At 28.4% G+C, this 26,068-nt stretch overlaps 1 protein-coding gene across 2 annotated transcripts; it reads left to right on the forward strand.

Annotated features, from left to right (window-relative positions):
- Positions 1–4,850: 4,850 nt before the first annotated feature.
- On the forward strand, positions 4,851–25,742 carry LOC100166826 (ATP-binding cassette sub-family G member 4). Of its 2 annotated transcripts, XM_003246312.4 has the most exons (14): positions 4,851–5,145; positions 16,722–16,852; positions 21,979–22,096; positions 22,616–22,805; positions 22,934–23,079; positions 23,158–23,396; positions 23,464–23,610; positions 23,687–23,788; positions 23,875–24,056; positions 24,148–24,316; positions 24,387–24,487; positions 24,613–24,768; positions 24,845–25,030; positions 25,091–25,742. In XM_003246312.4, exons 1-14 carry the CDS (start codon positions 5,117–5,119, stop codon positions 25,247–25,249), a joined length of 2,055 nt encoding a protein of 684 aa, XP_003246360.1. In that variant the 5' UTR covers positions 4,851–5,116; the 3' UTR covers positions 25,250–25,742. The 2 variants fall into 2 exon arrangements, with proteins under 2 accessions (XP_003246360.1, XP_001950956.1); XM_001950921.3 differs by lacking the exon at positions 4,851–5,145 and having other exon boundaries at positions 16,280–16,852.
- The last annotated feature ends 326 nt before the right edge of the window (positions 25,743–26,068 follow it).

Consider the following 26,068-nt stretch of genomic DNA (forward strand, 5'->3'; position numbering starts at 1 on the left):
TATTTTGACCGTTTATCGTATTATAGAAAGTTTTTCTTTAATGTCGAAATATTGAAATCATTTTTTCGTATTTAAAAAACAATATGAAAATATTTAATTACAATATTTTAGTTACTAAAAAAATTAAGACATATTAAGTAGCTTATATCTAGATATATTTTAATAAAACATTTATTTACTGACATGAAAAATAAATACAAATTATATTAGGTATATCTACATATTGGCTATTATACTTATTAATAGTAATATAATAAATTAATATACAATTTTTAAATGTTCGAACTTACATTCGATAAAAGATAACGATTAAAAGATAGACCCGCATATTACTATTTAAACAGTATTTTACCTATTCCAAATGCGAGTATAGCATACAAAATATAATGTGTATTTACTGCCATTCCGTTAATCGATATTTCACTTCATCACTATGCGTAAATATCTAATAAGAAATACAAAATAAAGTATACTATTAACCCAAGAATGTATCTGATTTATCACAACAAAACTAAGAAAGTTAAAGTATCTATAATCACGAAAAAGTTTATCTACCTACAATATAAAAGTTTTGATAGTGTAGTAGCAGTACACATTTAAAACTTTCTAGTTACTGCCGTGAAATTACTGAAACTCCGAAGCATAAATAATATAGTAAATGCATCAGTAATTTATTTATTTGATTATATTTTTTAGTATTGAGATTTAATATAAAATATAATATAATATATTATACAATGTTTTTTAAACTGTTATTTGCTACAGTTGTTGAGTATCTATAGTTAAAAAAACACATGGAAACTCTCTTAGCTGTGTAGTAGGTGTCAAGTGTACCTCGTCATCGAATAGGTCATTGTAATGGATATTATGTTAAATATGAATTCAGTGGCACCTATATCATTGTATATGAAAACGATTCTGAGCGGAAACTGTATGTCAGACTTTATTTCTAAAGATATTTTCAATTTTTTTATAATATTAGTAATCCGCGATAGGCTGTATTAATATTTTGAAAATATCATTGTGTATATGTGCATATAGTTAACAATACTTCACGTAATAGTAAAAAGTTTCAAGTCCCTCTGAAAAAAGTGTTTAAATTAAACAACCAAATAAAATAACCAAAATCGTTATTAATTATCATTAAAATATTCAATTTTGTCAATAATTATGAAATTTATGAGCTCATAAAAAATCAAGTGACTTTAAACGCAAAACCTTTTTTTTTAATTCCAATAATAACTACTAATGAAAAGTGTACCTAGCCTGCTTGTATTACATTTTCAAGCTGTTAGCTAAACATAATAATTGTTACCAACATTTAAAAAAAACATAAAAAAGGTGGGTAAGTGGATTTCGCTCTGCTGTACAGTAGGTTACAAGTGGGTCACTGTATAATGGATGGTATTAAATTTGAATTCAATGATATAATATCATTGTATAAGAAAAACGATTCTGAGCGGAGACGGTATGTTAGTCTAGGTATAAGACATAATATTATATTAGGTACCTATAATAAATTCCAAATTAATCATATCATAATATTTATTAGGTACTTATAACGCGTTATACATCAACAAAAAACCGTGGTACTATCATAGATATATAATAGTATACTTTAGAAGTTTCAAGTACCCACGAATAATATTATACAATCACAACAAAATAACTAAAATAGTTATCCTAGGTTTTTAATATGTAATTTCGTCCAAATTTGTACTTAAAATGACTATAAAAATAAACTGCGTAAATGTATTTTTTAGATTTTTTGGTAACAGTATTAATTACTTACGTGGAATCTTGTTTTAAATTTTCAATTCTTAGATACAAAAATTGAACATTTTATAAATTTTTAACTACAAAATAATTTTTCAAATTAAAATTTGATAAATTTTGTCCAAATTTGATCTTTAAATGCTTATAAAAATAAATTGTGCCTATGTATTTTTAATATTTTTCAACTGATATTGTAACAATATATCAGGAGCTTTGTATTAAATTTATACACTTTTTGGCCCAACAGATAAAACTTTATTGATATTTATAGAAAAAAAAAACTAAAAAAATTGAAAACTTACAATGTCCGTAAACAGCTCAAAAAGAGTCAAATTATTTTAAAAATTTTATCGTATATATAAAATGCTAATATTAACATTCAGTGAAATTTTCAAGTTTCTACAGTCACTCGTTTTTTAATTACAACAAAATAAGAAAATTGTTACGTAAGAAATCGAGTGAATATCAAATGTTGTAAAAATATGAATTTCAAACGCCCATAAAAATTTAATTTGAGTTTCTTATAGATATTTTTTGTTTGATAAAGGTAGATAATATTATAAGGAATCTTGTATTACATTTTCATATCTTAGATTTAAAAAGAAAAATTTTTATGAATTTATAACTCGAAATAATTTGCAAATTTTCGTGATTTTTCTATATTTTGTCATTTTTTGAACTTTAAATGCTTATAAAAAAAAACTGTGACTAACGATTTTTAATATTTTTCATCTGCCCTTTGAAACAATATACTAGGAGCCTTCTATTAAATTTTCAAGCTTTTTTATCCAACAAATAAAATTTTATTGATATTTTTAGAAAAAAAACTAAAAAAAAAATGGAAAAAGAAAATGTCCATATAAAGAGCTCAAAATAAATCAAAATATTTTGAAAATGTTATGGTGTATAGAAAATGCTAAGATAAACATTCAGTCAAAATTTTATGTATCTACGGTCATTTTTTTAAAGTTACACCAAAAACCAAATTCAATTTTGTGAAAAATCGATTTTGCGTAAAAATTCCCGTTTTTCCTTAATTTTTCTTTTGTTTTTCCCGGCGCTTTTGAAAACTACTGCAGGGAAATTTAAATTTTGACCTCCCCAATGCACCAACGATATTCACTTTCTGATCGAACAAGATACTGAAGTTGAAAATCGTAGCATTATTTCGACTACTTATCGTGTACACAGACACAAAAAAAAAATAAAAAAATAAAAAAAAAACACACATCATTGTAAAATCAATACATTCATCGTTCCACTCAGAATCTAAAAATATATTTATAGTAAATTAATAATTTATTTAATTATAATTTCGGAAACAGTAATAATAATATTTTATTTACATTGAAAATTATTTTTTTCTGCTACGGTCTTGAGCAAACGTCTTCACCAATAACGATAAGTCCAATTTTTTAGCACGCTCATTTTCTATTGAAATCATCGCAAGACCACTAAGCCGTGTTTGGGACATTGTGCTTCTTAAATAATATATAACGTGACGATTTGCGAACACGGTATAATAATAAGATTGTCGATACTCGATATGGGATTTTGCGTTCACGATATATTTAAGAAAAGTAATATGCAACTCACGTGATTGTACTAACTACTTATCATCAAATTTTAAATTATAAGGTTATTTAATTCTCTTTAAAATGTAATATATTATGTAGATGAAATATATAAATATGTTCAAAACCATTAGTTTTAATAATTAATATTAAATTTCTAGCATTTACGTAACACCAATGACCACAATGATTCAATGATTGTATACGAATCACAATTTAATGTTGTCTTTCAATGCAAAATAATTGTAAAACTACTCACCTAATTAACTTGGATGTTGTTTCTGACACCAAACACCCAATAACACCCAATAACACCACTCTCATATTAAAATCAGAATGAAATGAAAAAAATAATTTTTTTCTTGGGCCGTAGACCGTAGTAATGTAGTATAATATAATAATCTATTTCTATAATTTAGTATACCAGCTATTATAGGCTCCACTCTGAGTTACCGCGTATCGCCGCCGCATGCCTGCATATCGCGATAAGACATGACAATATTATTATACTCGTATAATATTATTATTCACATTAATTATTAATAGTACCTACCTACTAAATACTGAGTATGGTGTATGGTTATCCGCTATCAGTATACTTAGTATTATTTCAGTATTCAATGATTTTATTTACTTGAACCAAAATTTTTTTTAAAAAGTACATTTTGCTGCGAGGCGCTGAGGCCCCTTTCACGATGAGGCCCGCGGAAAATCCCGCCTTCAATCATATGTAGTTCCGCCACTGCATCAATGTATACGAAAAACGAGTCTGAGTGAAGACACTGTGTCTTTGTGTCACCATGACAGCATAGGATATTTTATTTTATCTTATAGACAATATTGTTTTTATTAACATATATAGAGGTTTGGTTGAATTAATTTTAAATTCTATTTTTATAAAATCATCAGTGATTTTTGATAACATTATTAACTAGGTACTTGTATCAGGGACTTTTTACCTATTAATTTTCACCCCCCCCCCCCCACAGTTGAAAAATCCTACGTACCTATCATGTCACTGCCCCGCAGCCCTATATATGCAATCAGCAATACGGATGTCCCTGGCGCGCGAAGACTGTTGCATAGTGTTGCCGATTACGAACATTGCTCTTATATAACGTAGGCAGTAGGCACAAATCTATATAATTGTACCTTCGTCTTCAGCTGCTTACGATGCTTACGTAACCACCGCGGTATCATCGTCGCGTGCGTTCAAAAAATTATTCAGAGCTACATTTGTAATGGTTGACGTGCGGAAGGCAGAACCGTTCAACCGTAGCCGCACTAGCCCGCAGAGGACGTACCTATATATTCGGGATCGTCAGGTATTTTACCCAAATGGTTACGTAAGCCGTATAGGTACTTTCAGCGGTATCCGCGGTAACGATTCACCGACCGTCAGCACCAAAGCAGTGGGGGGGGGGGGGGGACACGTGCGGACGTGTGGTGCGCCGAGTGCTGACCCGGAAAAACAGCAGCAGCGTCGCCGCCACCGCCATTCGCCAATCGCCACCGGCCCGCTGCGGAGCAACGTTCGTTGATAACGATAACCCGTTCGCCCGACAGTCAACACTCGTTCGTCATGGATGTGTTTTGTGGTGCGCGTCGTTAACATCTGTTGTCTGTGATTACACTGTCTTCTCGTGAACACGTCCATAGCAGACGCTAGGCGTCCGACCGACCGCGGTATTTTGGGCCAGCGCTAGAGTGTCGCCCGGTCGATATTGTCACGTCGATAATCCGGTTTTCGTCCACGTCGTCAAAATATGAATTCTTTCGTGTTGAACAACAACAAGTGAGTTTCGTTTGCGTTGCGTACGGTCTATAATAATATTATGATAAAACATTATGTTGTGATGACTACCTATGGTCAATTACCTATTGGCTATTAATCATAATAATAGTATTATGGTGTGGTAACCGTGGAGCTGATCGTTCTGTGACCGGAGACATAATGACGTTTGGTTTGGGCCCAAATTTAAGGGTCATCCCCGGGTGGTGCGGCTGGTGGGGTTTTTATACTGTTATGTTGTCTACGGTCAGAGCACACCGATCGACAATGAGAGTCCAACTGCGACCGTGCAATGCACCGTATACGACAATGACAACTTGCTGCTTGTACCGCTATAAATTATAGGCACCAGGTTGGGCAAGGCTGGGGCATTTGCCCTCAGACTTTTTAAAATCAGATATTTTATCGTCTGAAATATTTATCGACACTGTGAGTACATTAGTGTAGTAACTAAACATTGACGATTTTGAGCTAATCAGGGTTTTTAATATCATCATAATATTTATTTTATCATATAGTTTTAATGCATTACATTTTTCCAGTACCTACGACATAATATACACTAATGTCTTATAAATAATGCTATTTTTACTATTAGAAAACATATTATGCAACTCAAAATCGTCAATTTTCGAGCTGCTACACTAATGTACCTACCTACTCACAGTGCAAATTATTAGGTAGGTACCTATATTAGGTTTAAATACTGAAGCTTAATCCTTTTGAAAATGTCTGCTGGAATCTGTAGGTATATATTGTATACAGTATACCATATGGCACACCTTTTTACGGGTTATTCAATGCTTATAATCAAGATAATTAATATACCTATTACTCATGACAGTGTGGTCGTGTTAACAAACACTGTAATCGATATATATTGATAAAATTTGTTAATTACACTTTTGCACAGTGTGGACTTACCACCACACACGTATATTTTATGTCCTACACAATACACATAATACCGTATGATGTAGATACCTACCTAGCATTATATCACATTAATTTCCCTTATTGGCTCCAATAATTATTATATTTTTCTTTATGGTTTGTAGTAGCTAGTTGGTAAGTATCTACACAAAGATAAGTTAATAGGTGTAGTCGTGTAGTTAAGAAACATATGGTAGGTATGTTTCTTATTTCAGAACAGGCAATTTATATACCTATTATTTATTTATTTATATAGGCATATATTATGGGCGTGACCAAATTTAAATACACATTAATACAATTAAAAACATGATAAAATACTAAAAATAGTTATTAATAATTATTATTAATCTAACGAAGATTAAAAAGATGCGTCTTCATTTGCTAGTCGTGTGCGTTTGCTTATTGAATGGAAAATTAAGCTCATTATATTGGTGATGCAGAAAGAAATGGCAATATTATGCCTAAAATATTTAGGCATCTTTATTTAATAAATATGCGTTCTTTAAACTGTGTTTATCTTATAAGTAGGTAGGTACTTAAACAGTAAGTTAAACCTTTATTTGGTAAACAATAACCTTTACGGATTAACCATACTTGTAAATAATTTATTTATAAGAAAGGTTTATCGAATATGTATCAAAAAACTAGGGCAGCTACTTAATTTTATAATTATTATAATTCATATTCTGTCAAACTATTTTGAGCAAGTTTCTGTACATCTGACTTTTGTCTTATTATAAGCATTTATAAATTTAGAGTTAAAGAAGTATGTTGATATCTATTTAATTATTCTCGAGATTATTCTTTAAAATGATTATCAATGATGCATACCTAGTTATAGTGTTTGATTCATTGATATTTTTTGGCATATGAAGACATTTTAGAAGGACTAAGTATTTACTTCCTTGTTCCTTAAATGATTTCCTCATTTTACTGTATTTGTAGTTAATGTAATTATTTTATTTAAGAAAATTATAGGGAAAATTATATTGTTTATAATTAATAGTTAAACATACAGTAAGAGGATGTCATACTTGCATTTGTTAACTCTGGCTTACTAACACTGAGGAACACACAACATATTACGAAGCAAGTTATAAGCATTTTATTTACAAAACTATTCTTATATTAAAAAAACAAAATAGTAAAATGGATTAAATGGATTCTTATCAACGTTAAATTTGTTATTTTATGAGTTAATATGATGTAGACAATACATTTGGGTCCGATGTGCTCTAAAATATATTTTACCTTAGTTATTTTAATTGGTTGTTGGAACTTATTCATTGCCTATCTATATTAATAGTAGGTACCTAATGTATTTTTTGTGTTATAATTATATTAATAAAAATTGAACAAAAAGTTTATAAACATTTTTTTTTTTACTTCAAAGTTACTTATGAGTTAACAGATAGAAAACAATGTTTATCTTATGTATTGAGTTCTGGTAAGCTTCCTGGAAGTGATCCAATACAGTTTCCACCCTTCAAAATATTTGCCTCAATCAACTTTCTATTTATATAGTACCTACGATTAAAAAATAGTTGCTTATATACTAATCATTACCATGATTTAACACGTTCACTGCGGATGACATTTGTGTGTTCTTAAGCGTGACGCTGAAAAAATTGGAGTTATAAAAAAAAAATTCCTAAAAATTGAAAAATTAAAATATCATTGTACAGTTTGCACTTGTTTATGAAAAAAAATGCGCCTAGAAGACGCTGACGAAAAACAAAAAAATTAATCGTAACGCTGATCAAATTATAGTGCATTTAATAACAAGGGAAATGACGCCAATTGGCGTCATTCAGCATATGCGAACTATGTAAAATGACGCCATTTGGCGTCATCCGCAGTGAATGTGTTAAATCTTAAACTATATTGTTTTTAGCTGGGTTGTAACTGGATTTTATTTTTATTAAAAAATATGTTTGGAATTAAGTATTAATTTTGTTTAGTGTATGTTTAAAATTTTGTTATTTATATTATGTTTTATCACTATACTCTACCAATAAATTCTACTCTCACCTATGATTTTCAGTCTGACCTACTGTTACAACGCAATGTGTACATAGAGTTAGTCTGTTGAGAATCATATAAATTAAACCTTCAGTTCACTTTCACTTTTCCTCAAACTAGCAACTGCTGAAACTGTAAAACCTGTTTTTTTTTGTTCTCTGAATCTATGTTGCTAGATATAAGTGTTAGAGAAATTTATTTTAAAAAACATTACTTATTGAACTTACTATTAAACACATCCTAACTATTATACAATAAACAAAATTTTTAGAAAATGTTTGTACCAAATTAATTTAATTTTAATTACACAAAACACCAAAATTCTAAGATTTAAGAACATTTTTAATGCTTTTTAATAAATCTGAACTTAGAATATCTGTTTCACTGTTTGTTGTATTAGGTATTCTTAGGTATTATATATTTTATATCAATACATTGATCTTAAGAAGATATAAGTTATGTATTCAATGTTATAAAAATCATATGATTAGGTCAAGGTAGTTAGGAGTTACTTTCTCTCTAGAAGAAGAATTGTGTAATTATTTAAAAAGAGAATTCGTTGATGCAACTATACACTTAAATTCACTATGCATGAAAGTTAACTATATGATTATAATTTCATAGAAACGATGCTAGTGAAATTTTTACTATGTAACTCTTGTGGTTTCAATGTTTGTATAAAATATGAATGGACCAAGTATTCAATTTTTGTTTTGGTTCCTTATATTTGGGTTATTGATTTTATCACTTAGGTATGTCTGTTGTCTGTTTATTATAATTCTACTGATTTTTAATATTTTTTACAATAATGAAAGACATTTTTGTTAGCTTATTGTAATGTTGCCAGTTTTTTAAAATATTATAATCATTTTTTGGTAGATTTGATGATAACGGTACCTTCATAATATTATAAGTACTACCCACTGCTATCTTATTTTTATTGTCTTAAAAAACAGTTCAAGGTTTGAAACAGATAATAGGACATGCTGATTACTAATTGCATTCCTCCATTCATGGAAATATTATATTTTTTTGTAAATTATAATATGCAGTATGGGCATACTGGTTGAAAAAATACTACTACATTGAAGTTTATATTTAAACATTTCAGTAGGTATTTAAATTGTCATATTATTGTCATAATTAATTGTTTTTATACAATTATTGTGACTGTTGTTTTAAAAAAAATATACCATGTGTGATGTATCATAATAGACTTATATACCTAAGGTAGGCACAATGATATATTGTACAATAAGCATACAAAATACATAACTCATAAGTATGCAAAAATTGAGGTCTTCTTCAATCATACAGATGTTATATACATTGTAAAACAAATTATAAAAAACATCATTTTGTAACATTGTAAACATTTTCAAAAAGTTGAAAATTATGAAAATCTTATAATTTCTCATATTAATTTCTTATCTTAAATATAATATAGGAAATACAAGATACAAATAAATTTATCTTGGTAATAAATTTGCATTTTAATCTGCTGTTAAAAATTTGAAATTTTTCTTCAGTTTAAATTATGAATATATATAAATGTTTTCCTACGTGTTTTATTGATTTTTCTTTTTTTGATATTTATTGTTTGAGTTATTTCCATAATTTAATACAAACTGTTTTTTTATGAGTAGTTATTAGTTATTACAAATTAAATATTACCTGGTTTTAACACAAGACAACAAGTCAGAACTATTTATAATTGGTAAATATGTTCTACCTATTTAACATGTAGTTTGTAGGTAGGTGCATACCTTTAAGTATATATTTTTATTTTATTTAATATTCATAGTCGATAATTTCTAATTAAATAATTAACATTTAACTAACATACCTCTGAACATACCAATCGTACAACCCCAAAAATTAATTATGTTAAGCAAAATACATTAAAAAACAAATTTCAATGAAAAAAAAATTCATCTACACTAGACTGAATACAATTTAATTTATTGTGATATTTATTTTGTCATAATAAAAATCATAATAAATCATCATATTCAAAAATCAATTTTTCATGGAGGTTGGTATTATAGTGATATTAGTTATATTAATATTATTCTCACAACTTTGAAAGTAACAATAAATCTTCGGAATTATCATGATCCTCAGTTTAAATTTCATATGTAGTGATTTATCCTATATTTTTCTTAGTTTGTTAATAATTATTTTTACCTTTACTCTAACCATTTTGCATAGACGAAAATAGAGTTGAGGCTTTATTGACAAGTCTTCTTAAACATTTCAATAGCCCCCAAACATTTCCTATTTTTTTTTAAGATTATTCATATTTATAACGATTGTAGCCCCCCCCCCCCCAAAAAAAAAAAAATTTCAAACGTTATATTTACTCCTTTGCTCTTTAGTAACAATTAAGTGTACAACACTGATTTTATTGTTACGTTTTTTGGACGATGCAGATATATCTGAAAATACCAGAAGATGATTAATTTATTATAGCCTATACATATTAATATAGTCTATAGCAGGGGTCGCCAACCTTTTCCGACAAGTAAACCACGTTAAAAATGTTTAGTATCTATATGGTTGATCTACCACTTTTTGTTTAGGTATACTATTTATATGATTTTATATTAGTATAGCATAATAATATTCTCCTTTCATTATTTCTTCACCGGAAAATGTGTGTTTTTCTTCTCCAATAAATACTTCTCTTTGTATATAATTATATAAAGCTTAAAAAAATGTTTAAACTGTAAGATTATGCAAGCGATTAATAGATATTAGTATAATTATTTTTTAATAAGACTGTTTGGTGACCACTGATCTATAGGTACACTATACAAGTATAAAACATACATTTATCAATTTCGTTGTCGTTAAAAATATTTCTTTGGTATTTTTTTATAATATATGTAGGTACCTACGATACAATATTACTATATTATGTACTTATTGGTGTTTTATTTATATTATCTTTAAATTTTCTTTTGCGTGCTAATTTTTAAACCACTGTAACTAATGTATTAATTAACATTATGCATTACATTACCCAGTTTTTAGAAGCTATTATATACACGTTCTTATATTTCATTATTATTCATAACACAATTTAATATTTATGTTTATCTATTAATTATTTTAAAGTATTTGGTACTTTGTAAATATTTTGGCCTTTATAAAGATCACGCTATACAAAATTAAATATTAATATTCAGTTAAATATTCCGGGAAATATTCTATAAAAATAATTGTTGAATTAAAATAAAATAGTTATGCGTACCTACTAATATTTTTTCGGTATTTCTTCATTTAAAATACTTTAATAGTTAATACCTCGGTTAATACCATACTTATCTAATAAATATTTTTTTATTTAATTTATCTTAATTTTTTTTAATATTCTTACAACCTATACATCTCTGTTGCTTTAGCCTTTGGGTCTGTTGTTAACACTTAATACATTATTGTAAGTGCAATACTAAAATTGATTTTATAGTATTAAAATAGCTATACCTATTTTAATAGAAAGTTATTATATAATGAGGTTCTCGGTAATACATAATTTTCTCAATTATATCGAAATGTTTGGAAAAGAGTATTAAACATGCAAGCATACATTATTGGGTAGATAGCGATGGGTTTTTTTACATTTTTAATGTAAATCAAATATTTTAGTTAAAGTCGAAATTTTTATGATTTTAATAAAATCAGGAGTTACATTTTCCTACATTGTGGGTTAATTTGATTTGATTTTAGATTCGCTAAATCACACTATTATTCATATTTGATTCACGCATATATTGGCACTTTAAATCAATTTAGAATGTTATATTAACAGACAATGCATTCAAAATTTGAGAATAAAAATAATAGAATTATAACTAATAGAAAGTCGGCGTCAGCATCGTTATAATGTTGATGGGTGACGGAGAATGTCTTTTTGTGAGATTTGAGTATTGAGTAATGACACAACGTTATGAAATTAAATGTATATAAATATAATAGAAATGTAGTACATAGTAATTTTGCATGTATTTACACCATTAATAATGTAAATTATATATTAAAACAATAGTTATTAAAAAAACAGTACCTATTAAAAACGTTGCAGTTACGTAACACAACATAAGTGACACGCGTGTATTTTGTTTTGCATTATACATTTTTTAAGGCTTTAACATTGTATATCCATATTTTAATTATTTATATTTGGTATTCGACAGCTGTATCTCCTACGTATCTTACATCGGCAATTCTCAACCCGGGGGTCATGTGTACAGTACCTACATTACTTTATAATATATTATATAAATATAGACATTATACATATTATATCGCGTTTAATGAATCCGATATTTTAAATAGATCATAAATCATGTTGGAAAAATCATAATAATTGCTATAAATAATGGGTTATTATTTTATCATATTCAACTCACATCTATATCATTGCGTAAAAAATAATTCGATAACATAAAATGATTAAGAGATGTGTAGTTTTTAATAATAAATTGCATATTTTGTTACATATAATTTATTTGATTTAAATTTTAAATAATGCTCCGTTATACAAAGCGTAGGTATTAAATATTTTAATTTTCACATATTAATAAGTGTATTAATAAGCTTGATGATCATAATTAATATTATGCATATGTATATTGTATATACATTTCAAACCAATTAAATTGTGTACCTATTGGTGAGGAGTTTGTGCAATGCATTTGCCTGCAGAATTTGTTTAAGCAACATGTTATTAACTATTAAAATTTATATAAATTTGTTTCATCAATCGACACAATAATGCTTATAACTTATAAGTTATAAGTATACTGAAATCCCTAGGTGATTATCGAATGCTGTAACATAACAGTCGTTATTACAAAACAAACATGTATGAGTGTGATGTTAATTATTACAATAAATATCTATACATGTAACGCACAATTTACGAAGTGTGTGGCATTATTATTTAATAGTACGACCTATAATACTAATCGGATGTTGGAATTGTACGAAATATATATAGCGATATAGGTGGTAGTGTGATACTGCGTATGCACGTCTAGTCTTAGTAATATTCGAGGTAATATTAATTTCGCCATGAATACCTATATGTCTGTAATAATAGTTATTATGATGATTTATGAATATGACTTACTAGTATACTTGATAAATTACAAAATACTTACATATTATTATAATTCATGAAAATAAGAACAAAATATATATTATTCTTAGTATTCATACATGGGTCATATAATTTAATATGACGTATGCGGATTTGATGATAATGAAATACTTTATACACATTTCAAACACTACGAAATGTTAACTATAAATTTGAGTAAATATTTTTGTTATTAAATCGATTTTAGATATTAAGCAAGTCCTTTGGTTGTGAATGCTTAATTTAAATATAAAAAAAAATATACATAACTATATTTTCAATAAGTTATTTATTAAACGTATTTCTATATCACGTTTGAAAACACTGCCATAAAATGTTATTTATTTATACGTCTAGGTTCAAAATTATACATTGCTATGATGCATTGATGTCTGTGGATGTCCTTGTCCTCTCTTAGTTTTGAATGAAAAATGTTCAAACAAACCATTTTAACATTCTGTCTTATTATGAAAAACTTGTAATAGTGGCGTATATAGAAATTATTTTCACTATGGGCCAATTGCATTTATTAAGGGACCTGGGGGCTAGGGGTTATAATTATGACATATATACATATAACATATACATTAGGTATATAGTATGTTTTTATAATTGAACCTGCAATTTCACTATGGGTATCGTGTATGGTTCCCCCCTCCCTGTATACCTCTATAATCTTGGTAGGTTGGTAAATTTGGATTCTATACTGTAGTCTATAATTTTCATCTAATGTTATTGTTTCTATATATTGTGCATTATGTGTCGAGTGTAATGTATAATATTTGTTAATCTATTCCATATAATTTAAATCGTATTTAACGTTAATCAAAAAAGAAAAGATATTATTATATTAGGTTTATTAAATTAATAGCGTTTACTATCACAGTATCACACATTCTATATTATTGTGACCTACGATGAGATAATAAAAAAAAAAAAACTCATTAATTATTCTTTTCAATAGAGTTATTAAAATATGTTTGAATCGTTGGTATAGAAACACATCATACATGCTAAAAATCTATCATAAGGTCTATATTATAAACAATTATGTATGCCTGTATACGAATTATACACGCACAAATATACGAAACAAAATATGGTAAAATCGGTGTCAGTGATTAGTATTTAATTGTTTTTTAAAGTAATGCAAACATTTATTACTCTCTAAAACTCCAGTTTGTACCTGTTATAATATTATATTTTAAATTCGAATGCTTATGGCTTATAATATATATTTATAAACAAGTCTTATATTATTATTATCTTATACAGTTATACTCTTTGTTTGTGATATCACATGTCAACAATATTAGGGAATATTGTAGCTTGTGCAATTGGCATAGTGGCATACTGATTAACTATATGTGAATACATGTACAAATGTATCTATATAAGCTATGTAAGTATACATATACATAATATACGAATACTGAATAGGTGGTTCTTTGAAATAGTAAATTTAAGTAATTTTTACCTATCAACCACATAGACGTATATTAATACGATTGACAGGCTAATAATCATTTTCAAATTTTAAATAAATTGGTAAAATAATTTTAAAGTTTTTCAAGCCACAGTAGATTTTGTTTATTTTTTTTACCACAAAATAAAATTACCAAAACACATACAATAATACAACTTTTAATACAATATGAAAATTACCTCATAAGATCATTCCACCTCATTCCTCCTTCCACCCCATTTCAATATATATATATATTATATTATATAATCGGGTCGAAATACGAGTATTTAGCGATGATGTCAACTTGCCAGAAAGTATAAATATTTGGCTATACCTACCTACATATTAATAAGAATTTGTTCTCCTTTTATTTGGTATCACATAATCACATTGTCTGTATACTTCAAAAGTTATGTTATAGGTACATACGCGAAGGTTAAATTACGTATGAAAAATACTTTTATTTGAATGAATTAAATACAAATTAGGAACAATAGTAAACTTAATGTTATTTTCGTATTCAATTGTTGAACATTCACTATGTGAATGTTTGTGTTGGATATATTTAAGTTAAGTTATTCTTATTAAATAAATTAGCGACCAATTAATATAATACAGACTATATATTATACTGAATACTTATGAAACATTTATCAGTCAGCTGTAAAATCACTTTATTTAAGGTACTTATACTGTATTTACTTTTAGACTTGACTTTAGTGATTCCGTGGTTTATGTTTAAATGTTATATAATTTATCCGGATTATTTGTCAGTTTATTTTAAGCATAATATTAGTACCTATACACCAAAAAAAATAATAATAATATTCTATTAGAATATGAAATAAGTAGATATAGAAATAAAATAAAACACGTCGATGCCACAAGTTGATGAACACGATTATTGATTGCATTATAAAATGTTGATGACACAATAATATGTTATAATAATATTATGTAGTGAAATAAATTATTTTAAAGTAATGGGATTGACCATAAAAACTATATATTTATTAAAGTCCTGTATCGATTTAAAATAGCAGACAGCAGTGTCACTCTGGGGGTGTGCCTACTATATACAGCATTTTGGTAGTATTTCGACTTTAGGTGTGGGGTAACCTGCCTGCGCATAACGTTGTTTTAAAAACCAAATTATCGATTTACATTCAACTCCACACGTAGTGCTTAAAAACGAATTAAAAACTTATTATAATATATCGTGCTCATTTTATTGATACTATAATACTGTAGTCTGTATAGTTGTATACATCTAATAGAATAACGTAGAAAAATTACCCTTCGTGACGTTTAAATTCACGACGGACAGACCAACTGCACACGGTCATACTGCAATACGTCATAACAATTATTATTACACACACACACGATAGTATTATTTTGATTTTACTATTTTGCCGGGCTATCGGAAATAGGTATAGTGTGCGTATATACAAGCTCGTAATTTTACCGCGTACATAGAGTGGTCACCAGAAGTGGGGAACGACGGCGGCGTCTTTCAAGGCAAACAAAGGTTATTTCCTAGTCCCTACTATTAAAACATTCAGTCGCCAACTGTTATTATATACGTTAAATATTATTATATATATACGCGAGCGCCGCGCCACTACGGCGCGCAGGCAAATACGTAGTCAAGTCCAACATTAGTAATATTATGCAGCTAGTAGTGGTTGCGATGAACTGCAGGCAAACGGTCCTCGTACGTTCCCGATCGGATTATGCGTGATATTTAAAATAGGTTTTTTTATTCTTTTCGAATTCAATCCGGACGCTGATATCCGTACAACTATTATATATATATATATACATATTTATAAATATATAGACGTACTATCGAACACCGCGCGCAAAAGTTTTCATCCTGTTGCCGCTGCAGCGATAATTATTCATCATGACCATAATCGATGAATCCATCGTCGTTCCCATGGACGAGCTGTCCACCGTAAAACAAGACGGCCGTTTAATTATCGATCCCGTGTCTGTTGACAGAAAATCCGGCGCGGTCAAAGTGATGATCACGCCATGCCAGCCCAAGACCCTGAGTCACCTGCCCAAGAGGCCGCCTGTGGACATCGCCTTCTCCGACCTCATGTACACCGTGACCGAAGGCACCAAAAACAGTGAGTGTATATTTAAACATTATATTTTCATACATTATATTCATATATTTTATATCCTACGCAGATGTATATATATATATATATGTATTGAAATTATATGTTGCAAATTTTAATAAGGTATACCGTAAAATCGACTAGTCGAGTTGACGGATAATAATTATGTTACCTAGTTATATTATTGCGTATTATTGTATTTGTGTTGACGAGGCCATTGCAGACGATATTATCATGTTTGATACTTAATTTCTATTATCGATCTCGTCGGTATAATTTAGGTAGACCTACGGTTTGTTTTCATATCAACTAATATGAATAGATGGGATTTAGAAGTTGATGGGTATGTTTGTACGCGTCCTTTCAGAAATTTTGTCAATTTTTGGTTTTTATGAACACGTTTATTATTTGCATACTCGTATAATTACAACTCATTACCCTTATGCCCTCCTCCTCACTCATTCCCTGCTACTTTATGAAACGTTTTGTCCTGATTATATGGTTCATATAATAATGAAAGGCGGTGGAAATTTGGGAATAAGGTTAATCTGGCCAATTTAACTGGTATAATAACTTGATAATGACGGTGCGAATACATAATATGTATAAATATTTAACGTAAGTAGGTATAGCAGATCTGTGGTGGATATAAGGTCACACCGAGAATCTAAAAAATGATATTTATGACACAACGTACAATTAATTTATTGAACGTCTGAAGTCCATCACGTTGATCACGCGTATTATTATGTCGGACACATTATATTATTACAGTAGGTAAATTATTACTGTTGTGAAGGCCGACGAATCAGCGTTTTCTTATTGTTTTCTTATTAGGTAGTTGTTATTGTTTTTGAGTCCAAGTCCGTTATAATATTAGTCATATGTATAGGTAATAAACGGTTGGAAATAATATCTCGCCTATACCAGTGGCATATATTATGCTGGGCCGATTTCTTTCGTAATTATTTTTCCCCTGCTGGTTTTACAATTTTAAAAATAATAGTACATTAGCTATAGTGTACCCTAGCTAGGCCATACGTCTGCTGCAGCAACATTTTTTCATTATAATTTATAATAAATTATTACCAAATACTCAGCGACGATTAATACGCGGGAAAGGCCAGAAGGTCGAGTATTCCCCTACCTGCAGTCATAGCCCATAGGTATAGTCAGTGAAAATCATTGGATCTCCTAAACAGTGTTTTCCAAACTGAGCATTGTACAACGAAACTTATAAAAAACATTGGACTTTTAATAAAATTGCTTCCAATAATCTAAAGATAGGTATCAAAAAGCTACGATATCAGTATTATACCTAGGTACCTACTTATTTTATTTATGGTTATATGCGTGGTGTTCTTCGTTACTATGCAAATTCGATACAATATGTTAGTTTCTTTACGTTTTGAATTTAATTATTAAAAGAGGTTATACCTATATATGACATTAAAACTCGAAGGTTACATATTTTAATTTGTATAATGTATTAAATCAAAGTATTAGTAACTTAAATTCTTTCATTTATAAAACAAATTGTCAACAAGATATTTTCAGGAGCAGGAACAGTAACAATTTTGCTACAGTCAAATTTAAATTAACATTGTGTTGCACTATTCAACTATCAATTAATATTGAATATAATATAGTAACCACAAAAACCTGTCTATGATAGAGAAATTTACGAATTTATAATAATTCCTAGATACATTTTATAGAGAAGAGGCAATGTCTCCGTAACTATCAATTCCCTGCAAACGAAGTTACATTATCATAATTTGTTTGAATACAATTAGGTACCATCTATAGGGAGGTAGGTATATAGAATAATAATACAAAATTAATATAATTGCCTTTTTATATCTTATATTTAATGGATACATAGTTTAAATATGAATTTAATAACATATATATGTATATATATTTACTGTTAACTTAAACCTACCTACAACTTACTCAACTATAATAATATAACCGTTATATCTATCACCAGAATGTTATAGAAGAAAATTCTTGCTTCAAATGTGGATTTAAAAATTTTATAAATTTATACTACATATATACTACATATTTATTATTTTAATTTCAAATTTAATATCCGTTTAAAACGAAAAAAATATGAATGTTCAGTTATAATTAAATAACAACTTTGAACTTTAAGTTTAATTATATCTTATTCGGGCGATGCCCGTCTTTATTGATCCATAATACGTGATTTAAATATTCAACGTGATTTCACGTGGTGAATTTTAATCAATAGTGATATTCAGCCAATACATATATTATGCAACAAATTAATAATAATAATAAAATGTATTTATTAAAAATATTGGAATTTAACCCATTAGATATTGAACTGTTGATATACCTACATTATATATATACTTATTTCTATTGTTTATTAGATAATTAATAATTATACATTCTTCCTGTCTGCCAGCATTATATATTCCATTTAGGAATTATCTTATCATTTAATTTCGTTATAGTTAGACTTTTATTTTAGTTTTTTACTTAAGTCTATATACGAGAACATAATGTTTAGGTAGCATATTAAATACTTCAATACTTCTCATTGCTCGCATTTATCCATAACCACCGGATGTGCTCGATCACTATTTATCCATGACCAAAACTCGTTTGTGTATTTCAATAACAAATACATGACTCTCACTTATTAGTTATTAATTATTATGTTCTAAAGGCAATTTCCTCATTGTGCTGTTTCTAAAAATATAAAATAAAACATTGAATCGTTATAATTATTGTATGAATAATATTAAGTTCGATGATATATATATAATTATAGAAATGCTAAAAAAGTGTTACGTAAACCTAAACTCTTGGGAGTACTGTACACGAGTCTGTACATAATTTTTAGAAGCTTTTTATTTATTGGTTATTTCTTAGAATTTATTATTTTTATTTTTGAACACTTTCAAGTTAACCACCTTAATATTTTATAAAGCACCTACGATATATAGGTTGTAAATTTGAACTTAAGATTTAAATTTGTATTTGAAACAACTGCTTTTACTTGATAGTTTTTATCAGCCTTGTGAAAAACAAAAATAAATTGCAAAGAAACCATGAACTCTGAAAAATATTTTGATCATTTATGGGCAAACGGCTGGGATCCGTTCTGAATAGGTATTGTTTTTTATATGTGGTGATAATAATTGTTATTACATACCACTGATTATTTGAGAGTCTATGAAATTAGCGGTGTTTTTGTAAGTTATTTGTTCAACGTCTAAGTAGTAGTAATTTTAAAATTATATTTTTTTATTTTTTTTACTTGTGACTTTTAAAAACGAAATTGGCATTGTTTTTATAGCACATTAAAATAACGAGGATTATCAAGTATTACATTACATATGTGTGGAGAATTCTTAGCGAAATTTTAATGACTAGTAATGTGTACATTATAAGTTATAACCATTGACTTAAACGTAGACCATTAGTTTTTTTACTAACCGAAGGAATCTTTGTCAGGTTTTAAATGCAAGGTCACGATTTGTGTAGTGTCCTCGAGCAGACCGGTTGTTCTCACTCGTATAATATTATAGCATAAAACTTTTCAGACATAAGGAGAACCCCTAATCATGTTGTCTCTCGATTCGTATCCATGATATGGAAAGCCTGTATATTTCATATTGTTATTGTAATTTAATATTATTTATTTATTTCATATATTTGGGTACTTCTGGAATCTCTAATCAGAAAACATGCCATGTGATGATTTAACTTTATAACATTATTATTACTTTATTACTACAAGTAGTTTTGCACAAAATATATCCATTATTTTTGAAGGTCCTACATACCGAATGAAATACGTTCATGATATTTAATTCAAATTATTTTATGCATTTCTACTAGCGAATACCTTCCATAAATATTATATAACCTCTTTTAGAATAATTATAAAATGTTTACAACGTTATCCGATTCCAAATCATGATGTCAGTCACAATTATCATCGATATTTTTTTGTAACCTATATTATTCAAGAGAATGTATACAATTTTTTGCACTTGAGTCTTATGTTACAAAATTGTATCGACTTGTGTGCTTATTTTTTACTGCTGTTCTCTCTGTAGGTAGGTAACTTCTTATATAATATGGATTTTAAAATTTAGCTCATTATGATATGTTGCCTTTAACCGCTGTTTAATAAAATGTATTTCATAATATCATATTTGTATGCATAACTCACAATATTGATGTTAAAATATATATAAATAGATAAGTACCTATAAACAATTGCGGAAATGATGAAAAACTTGTCATGGTTGATGACCTTACTTAAAATTCGCGACTGGCATACGTAAGACGTAGGTATAGTTGGTAATATTTTTTTTGACATTTTTACACTACATAATATACATAATTAAAAACTTACCTAGGTATTCGATTTTGTTGATTTCGATTAAAACAACGCATAAATTCTTGCGTATGACTTATTGGATAATTTTGAGTTTCCTGGCGTGCTAGTCTTGTTCGAAATACTGTAACGATATTACGAAACAAAAAATATTTATAATTACTCAGTCGGTTATTTCTGTAATACAATTCCAATATGTGTTGAGGCCGTCGACGATATAAAGAAGATTGAGGATCAGCAGCATCACAGTTAAAACATTTCATGAGGAAAAATCCTTAAAACGCAATAGTTTTCCGAAATATATTTTTTTAACGGATTTATGACGGAATTGTTTATTAAGAGGAGATTGTCTTTTTCATCGACTAATGCCTGTATACATGGTCAATTTATGTTTCACATACGGACATTAGATCCAAAAAATTGAATTTTTAAATGTATCTATAGGTATTAGGTATATATGTATATATATATATACAGAAAATTAATTAAACGAAATCACTTTTTAGTGTGACGTTTTAACGGTTTCTGATACACATATTTTGATTAGATATACACACAAATTCAATATTTCAGCTTTTAGTCGCTTTAGGATTGAAAAAAAAAATGTTTCAGATAATGGCTGGGTGTTTTTACATATTTAATTTTTTTATATGACATTTTGATTGCTGAGATGCTGCCGTTCACCTTAAACTGAAATATTTTGTTTATTTTGTGTTTATAATTTATAATATTTTCTTTCTTTCAGCTTCCAAAAATATTTTAAAATCCGTAAGCGGCCGTTTGAGATCAGGCGAGTTGACTGCCATCATGGGGCCATCCGGTGCCGGGAAATCCACACTGCTGAATATTCTCACCGGATACAAGTAAAAACAGTTTATTTAATGTTCCTATTATAATAGATCATGATTAGGTCATTGTCTCGTATTATTTTTATTGCTTTGAATTTTTTTATCGGAGAAGTAGCAGAAGATTAGAAAATCCTTTTATAGTGTTTGAAATATGATTTGTTCACCCAATATTAAATGCTTTTGTTTGCAATATAGAAACTGATTATAATTATTTAGGCCATATCAACTGGACAAGGTTATACGCGTGTCTGTATGGTATGTTCACAGTGTTATAAAGTTCACTATGATAGTTAAGTGTATTGATTATTGTTACATATTCCTTTGTTGTTGATTCATATTTTATCACACGAGATATATATTTATTTCCGTACTATGGAATTTGTTGGTTCTGTTCAATGTTGACCCATACACCCATTTATCACTGTATGTAGGTAATACAAAAAATGTGCAATACAATTTTGTAATCATAATATATATTAAATAATAATTATATATTATGTGTTAATGCCTTATATGTTCCGCTTTACTTTTCAGATGTTCCGGAGTTAAAGGTTCCATCACGATTAACGGGCACGAAAGAAATTTGAGTCAATTCAGAAAACTATCATGTTATATTATGCAGGACAATCAGCTCCATGCCAATTTATCTGTAGAAGAAGCTATGCAAGTGGCTACTTCACTAAAGTTAGGGTCAGACATATCGAAGGACAGCAAATATCAAGTGGTTAGTCGCAGTACACGTACTGTTTAATGTTTATTTTTCAATTATTGCCGTCCCCTACAACCAACAAAGACAAATATGAGCACGGAAACAAATATTGCAATTTTTCGTCAATCTAATTTTGTTTTCAGATTCAAGAAATATTAGAAACATTAGGTTTACAAGAACACCGAAGGACAATGACAAGCAATTTGTCAGGTGGACAAAAAAAACGTTTGTCTATTGCTCTTGAACTTGTGAACAATCCTCCCATTATGTTTTTCGACGAGCCAACTAGGTTAGACACATTACCAGCACCACGATAAACGTCCGAACACGTACAAATATTAATACATGTTAATTTATACAATTTCAGTGGCTTAGACAGTAGTTCTTGTTTCCAATGTATTTCCCTGCTGAAATCGCTGAGTCGTGGCGGCCGTACAATCATCTGTACGATTCATCAACCCAGTGCTCGGCTGTTCGAGATGTTTGACCATCTGTACACCCTTGCTGAAGGACAGTGTGTCTACCAGGGATCCACGAAACAACTCGTCCCTTTCCTCGGCACCCTCGGACTCGAATGTCCCAGTTATCATAATCCCGCGTCATACCGTGAGTTAACCTTAATAGGTACTCGAATAAATAAACTCAACGTGTGCTAATTGAATTCCTTGTGCAGTTATCGAGGTGTCATGCGGCGAGTATGGTGACAACGTACGCAAATTGGTGACGGCCATTAACAATGGAAAATATGATATTCAAGTTGGTAAACCATTTCCGCAACCAGAAAATTTGAATAATGTCAACCAGAAGGAAATAATGAAAAGTAAATATTTCCATACACTGTATCATCAATTAGACTAATGAAAATTTTTTAATTTTTATTCTTTTTTTGGTTTCAGGTAGCAACTTGTCTTCAAACTTTATTGAAATAGATAAATTATCAAAATCTGTGGATTCTGATAGCTTATTGCAATATTCAGGAAATACATTTTCTAAGCCTGGTAAGTGCTCATTTAGTGTCATATAAATTCTTCATGAACTACATTTCATCATAGTAATATGTACATAACTTTTCATTACATTGTAGATGACGCTATTAATACAGAACTAAGTTCAATTAAAACTGGAAATCTAAATAATGCAGATGAAGCAACTGATACATTATTAAAGAACGGTTTACCAAGTAGTCAACAGCGATATGCTACATCTGAGTTTGCTCAATTTTGGATTGTTCTCAGCCGGACATTACTGTTTAGCAGAAGAGATTGGGTACGGGTTTATAAAATTAGTCAAATAAATAAAGATGTTTATAAATGGATTAAAAATACTATACTATAACAACTGGCTAATCTTATTTCAGACTCTTATGTACTTACGTTTGTTTGCACACATTTTGGTCGGATTTTTAATTGGTTCATTGTATTATGATATTGGTAATGATGGCGCCAAAGTACTTAGTAATCTTGGATTTCTATTTTTCAACATGTTGTTCCTTATGTACACATCAATGACAATCACCATTTTATCATGTAAGTTCAGTAATTCATTGTTTAATAAGAAAATCACATATTAATCAAGATATATAATCCATTTTTACAGTCCCTCTAGAGTTGCCCGTTTTGATAAAAGAAAATTTTAATAGATGGTATTCTCTTAGATCATATTATTTGGCAATTACATTATCAGATATTCCGTTCCAGGTAATTTTTTTTATATTAGTATAATAAATCAATATCCGATAAATTTTACAATTTGCCATAGTAATAAGAATTATTATTAAATATTTTGCCATATTAAATTATTCTCATTTTTGTTTTCTGTTTAGGCAATATTTTGTGTCATGTATGTGGGTATTGTGTATTACATGACTTCACAACCACTTGAAATGTTCAGATTTGGTATGTTCTTATCAGCCTGTCTTCTCATATCATTTGTTGCTCAAAGTGTTGGACTCGTAGTTGGAGCTGCGATGAATGTACAAGTAAGTGAACTAAAGTTGATAGTATTAAATAATAATTACATTACAATTGTTCTAAAATCACAATTTTTTTTTTTAGAATGGAGTGTTCTTAGCACCAGTAATGTCTGTACCTTTCTTGTTGTTCTCTGGTTTCTTCGTGAGCTTTGATGCTATACCTATTTATTTGAGATGGATCACATACTTAAGTTATATCCGTTATGGTTTTGAAGGTACAGCATTGGCTACTTATGGTTACAATCGAACAATTCTCCAATGTCACCAGGTATATAAGCAATATTTTATGTGATGTCATAAACATGGTTAAAAATCTTTTAAATTTTAGATTTATTGCCACTTCAAAAAACCGAGTACCACACTAAGGGAATTAGATATGACGGATGCAAGCTTTTCTTTGGATATTGTCGCCTTAATTATAATATTCTTTGTGCTACGTATATCTGCATTCATATTTCTCCGATGGAAGCTCAAGTCTTCACGTTAATTTATGTAAATTATTTAAAACCTCTTCTATTATGATCAACTATACGTTAATAGTTAATTAAGATATAAAATTTATCTGCGAATGTATATATAGTATATATACAAATCTATTATTATATTTTCTATATTATTATTGCTCGGTTATGGTTTATACAGATTTTATAATAATTAAATGTAATTTTGTGATATAAACATTTTTAAGCAATATATATGTATTTTGACGAAAAAAAGAAAACTACAAGGCATTTGTTTTAATAGATTTAACATATCGTTTTGTTAAGTAATTGTGGTTAATAGTTTTCATTTGTTAATTTATTTTTTTTTATTTTTTTTTTTTACGTGTGTTTAATCTTTAAAACTATGACCAAATTTTATCAGATTATTTAATAACTTATTATTATTGTTTGTATTTCTTTTTTATATATGTATACATACATTATATACAATGTTAAATCAATTGTATCATGAAATATACTTTGATCTGATTCCTTTTATTTTCTTTGAGTACTTCATATATTTGATAATTATTGAATAATATAAAAACTAAATAGTTTTGGATACACAATTAAAATATAAAATTTTAGTTACAAAACTGATGATTCTATCGGTTGTAGTGTTTAATATAATATTCAATACTTAATGATATTTATATCCTTATAATTAATATCTTATATTATTCCTGAAGCTAAACGTTTTATTTCAATTTTCATTTTTAGACTTATTTAGGTATACAATTATTAATTATTTAAAATGTTAATAAAAATACACTTGCAGGCTGCAGCATCAACAATCATTTATAAATGTGTTGAATACCATGTAA

This window comes from Acyrthosiphon pisum, chromosome A1 (assembly GCF_005508785.2).
Source record: "Acyrthosiphon pisum isolate AL4f chromosome A1, pea_aphid_22Mar2018_4r6ur, whole genome shotgun sequence".
Taxonomy (NCBI): Eukaryota; Metazoa; Arthropoda; class Insecta; order Hemiptera; family Aphididae; genus Acyrthosiphon; species Acyrthosiphon pisum.

Bases quoted from the DNA above. Each gene is read 5' to 3' on its own strand.
- LOC100166826 (XM_001950921.3), top strand. From the start codon at position 16,624: ATGACCATAATCGATGAATCCATCGTCGTTCCCATGGACGAGCTGTCC. The intron at 23,080-23,157 runs GTTAGACACATT...ATACAATTTCAG, and splicing joins TTTTTCGACGAGCCAACTAG to TGGCTTAGACAGTAGTTCTT. The intron at 24,488-24,612 runs GTAATTTTTTTT...TTTTCTGTTTAG, and splicing joins TATCAGATATTCCGTTCCAG to GCAATATTTTGTGTCATGTA.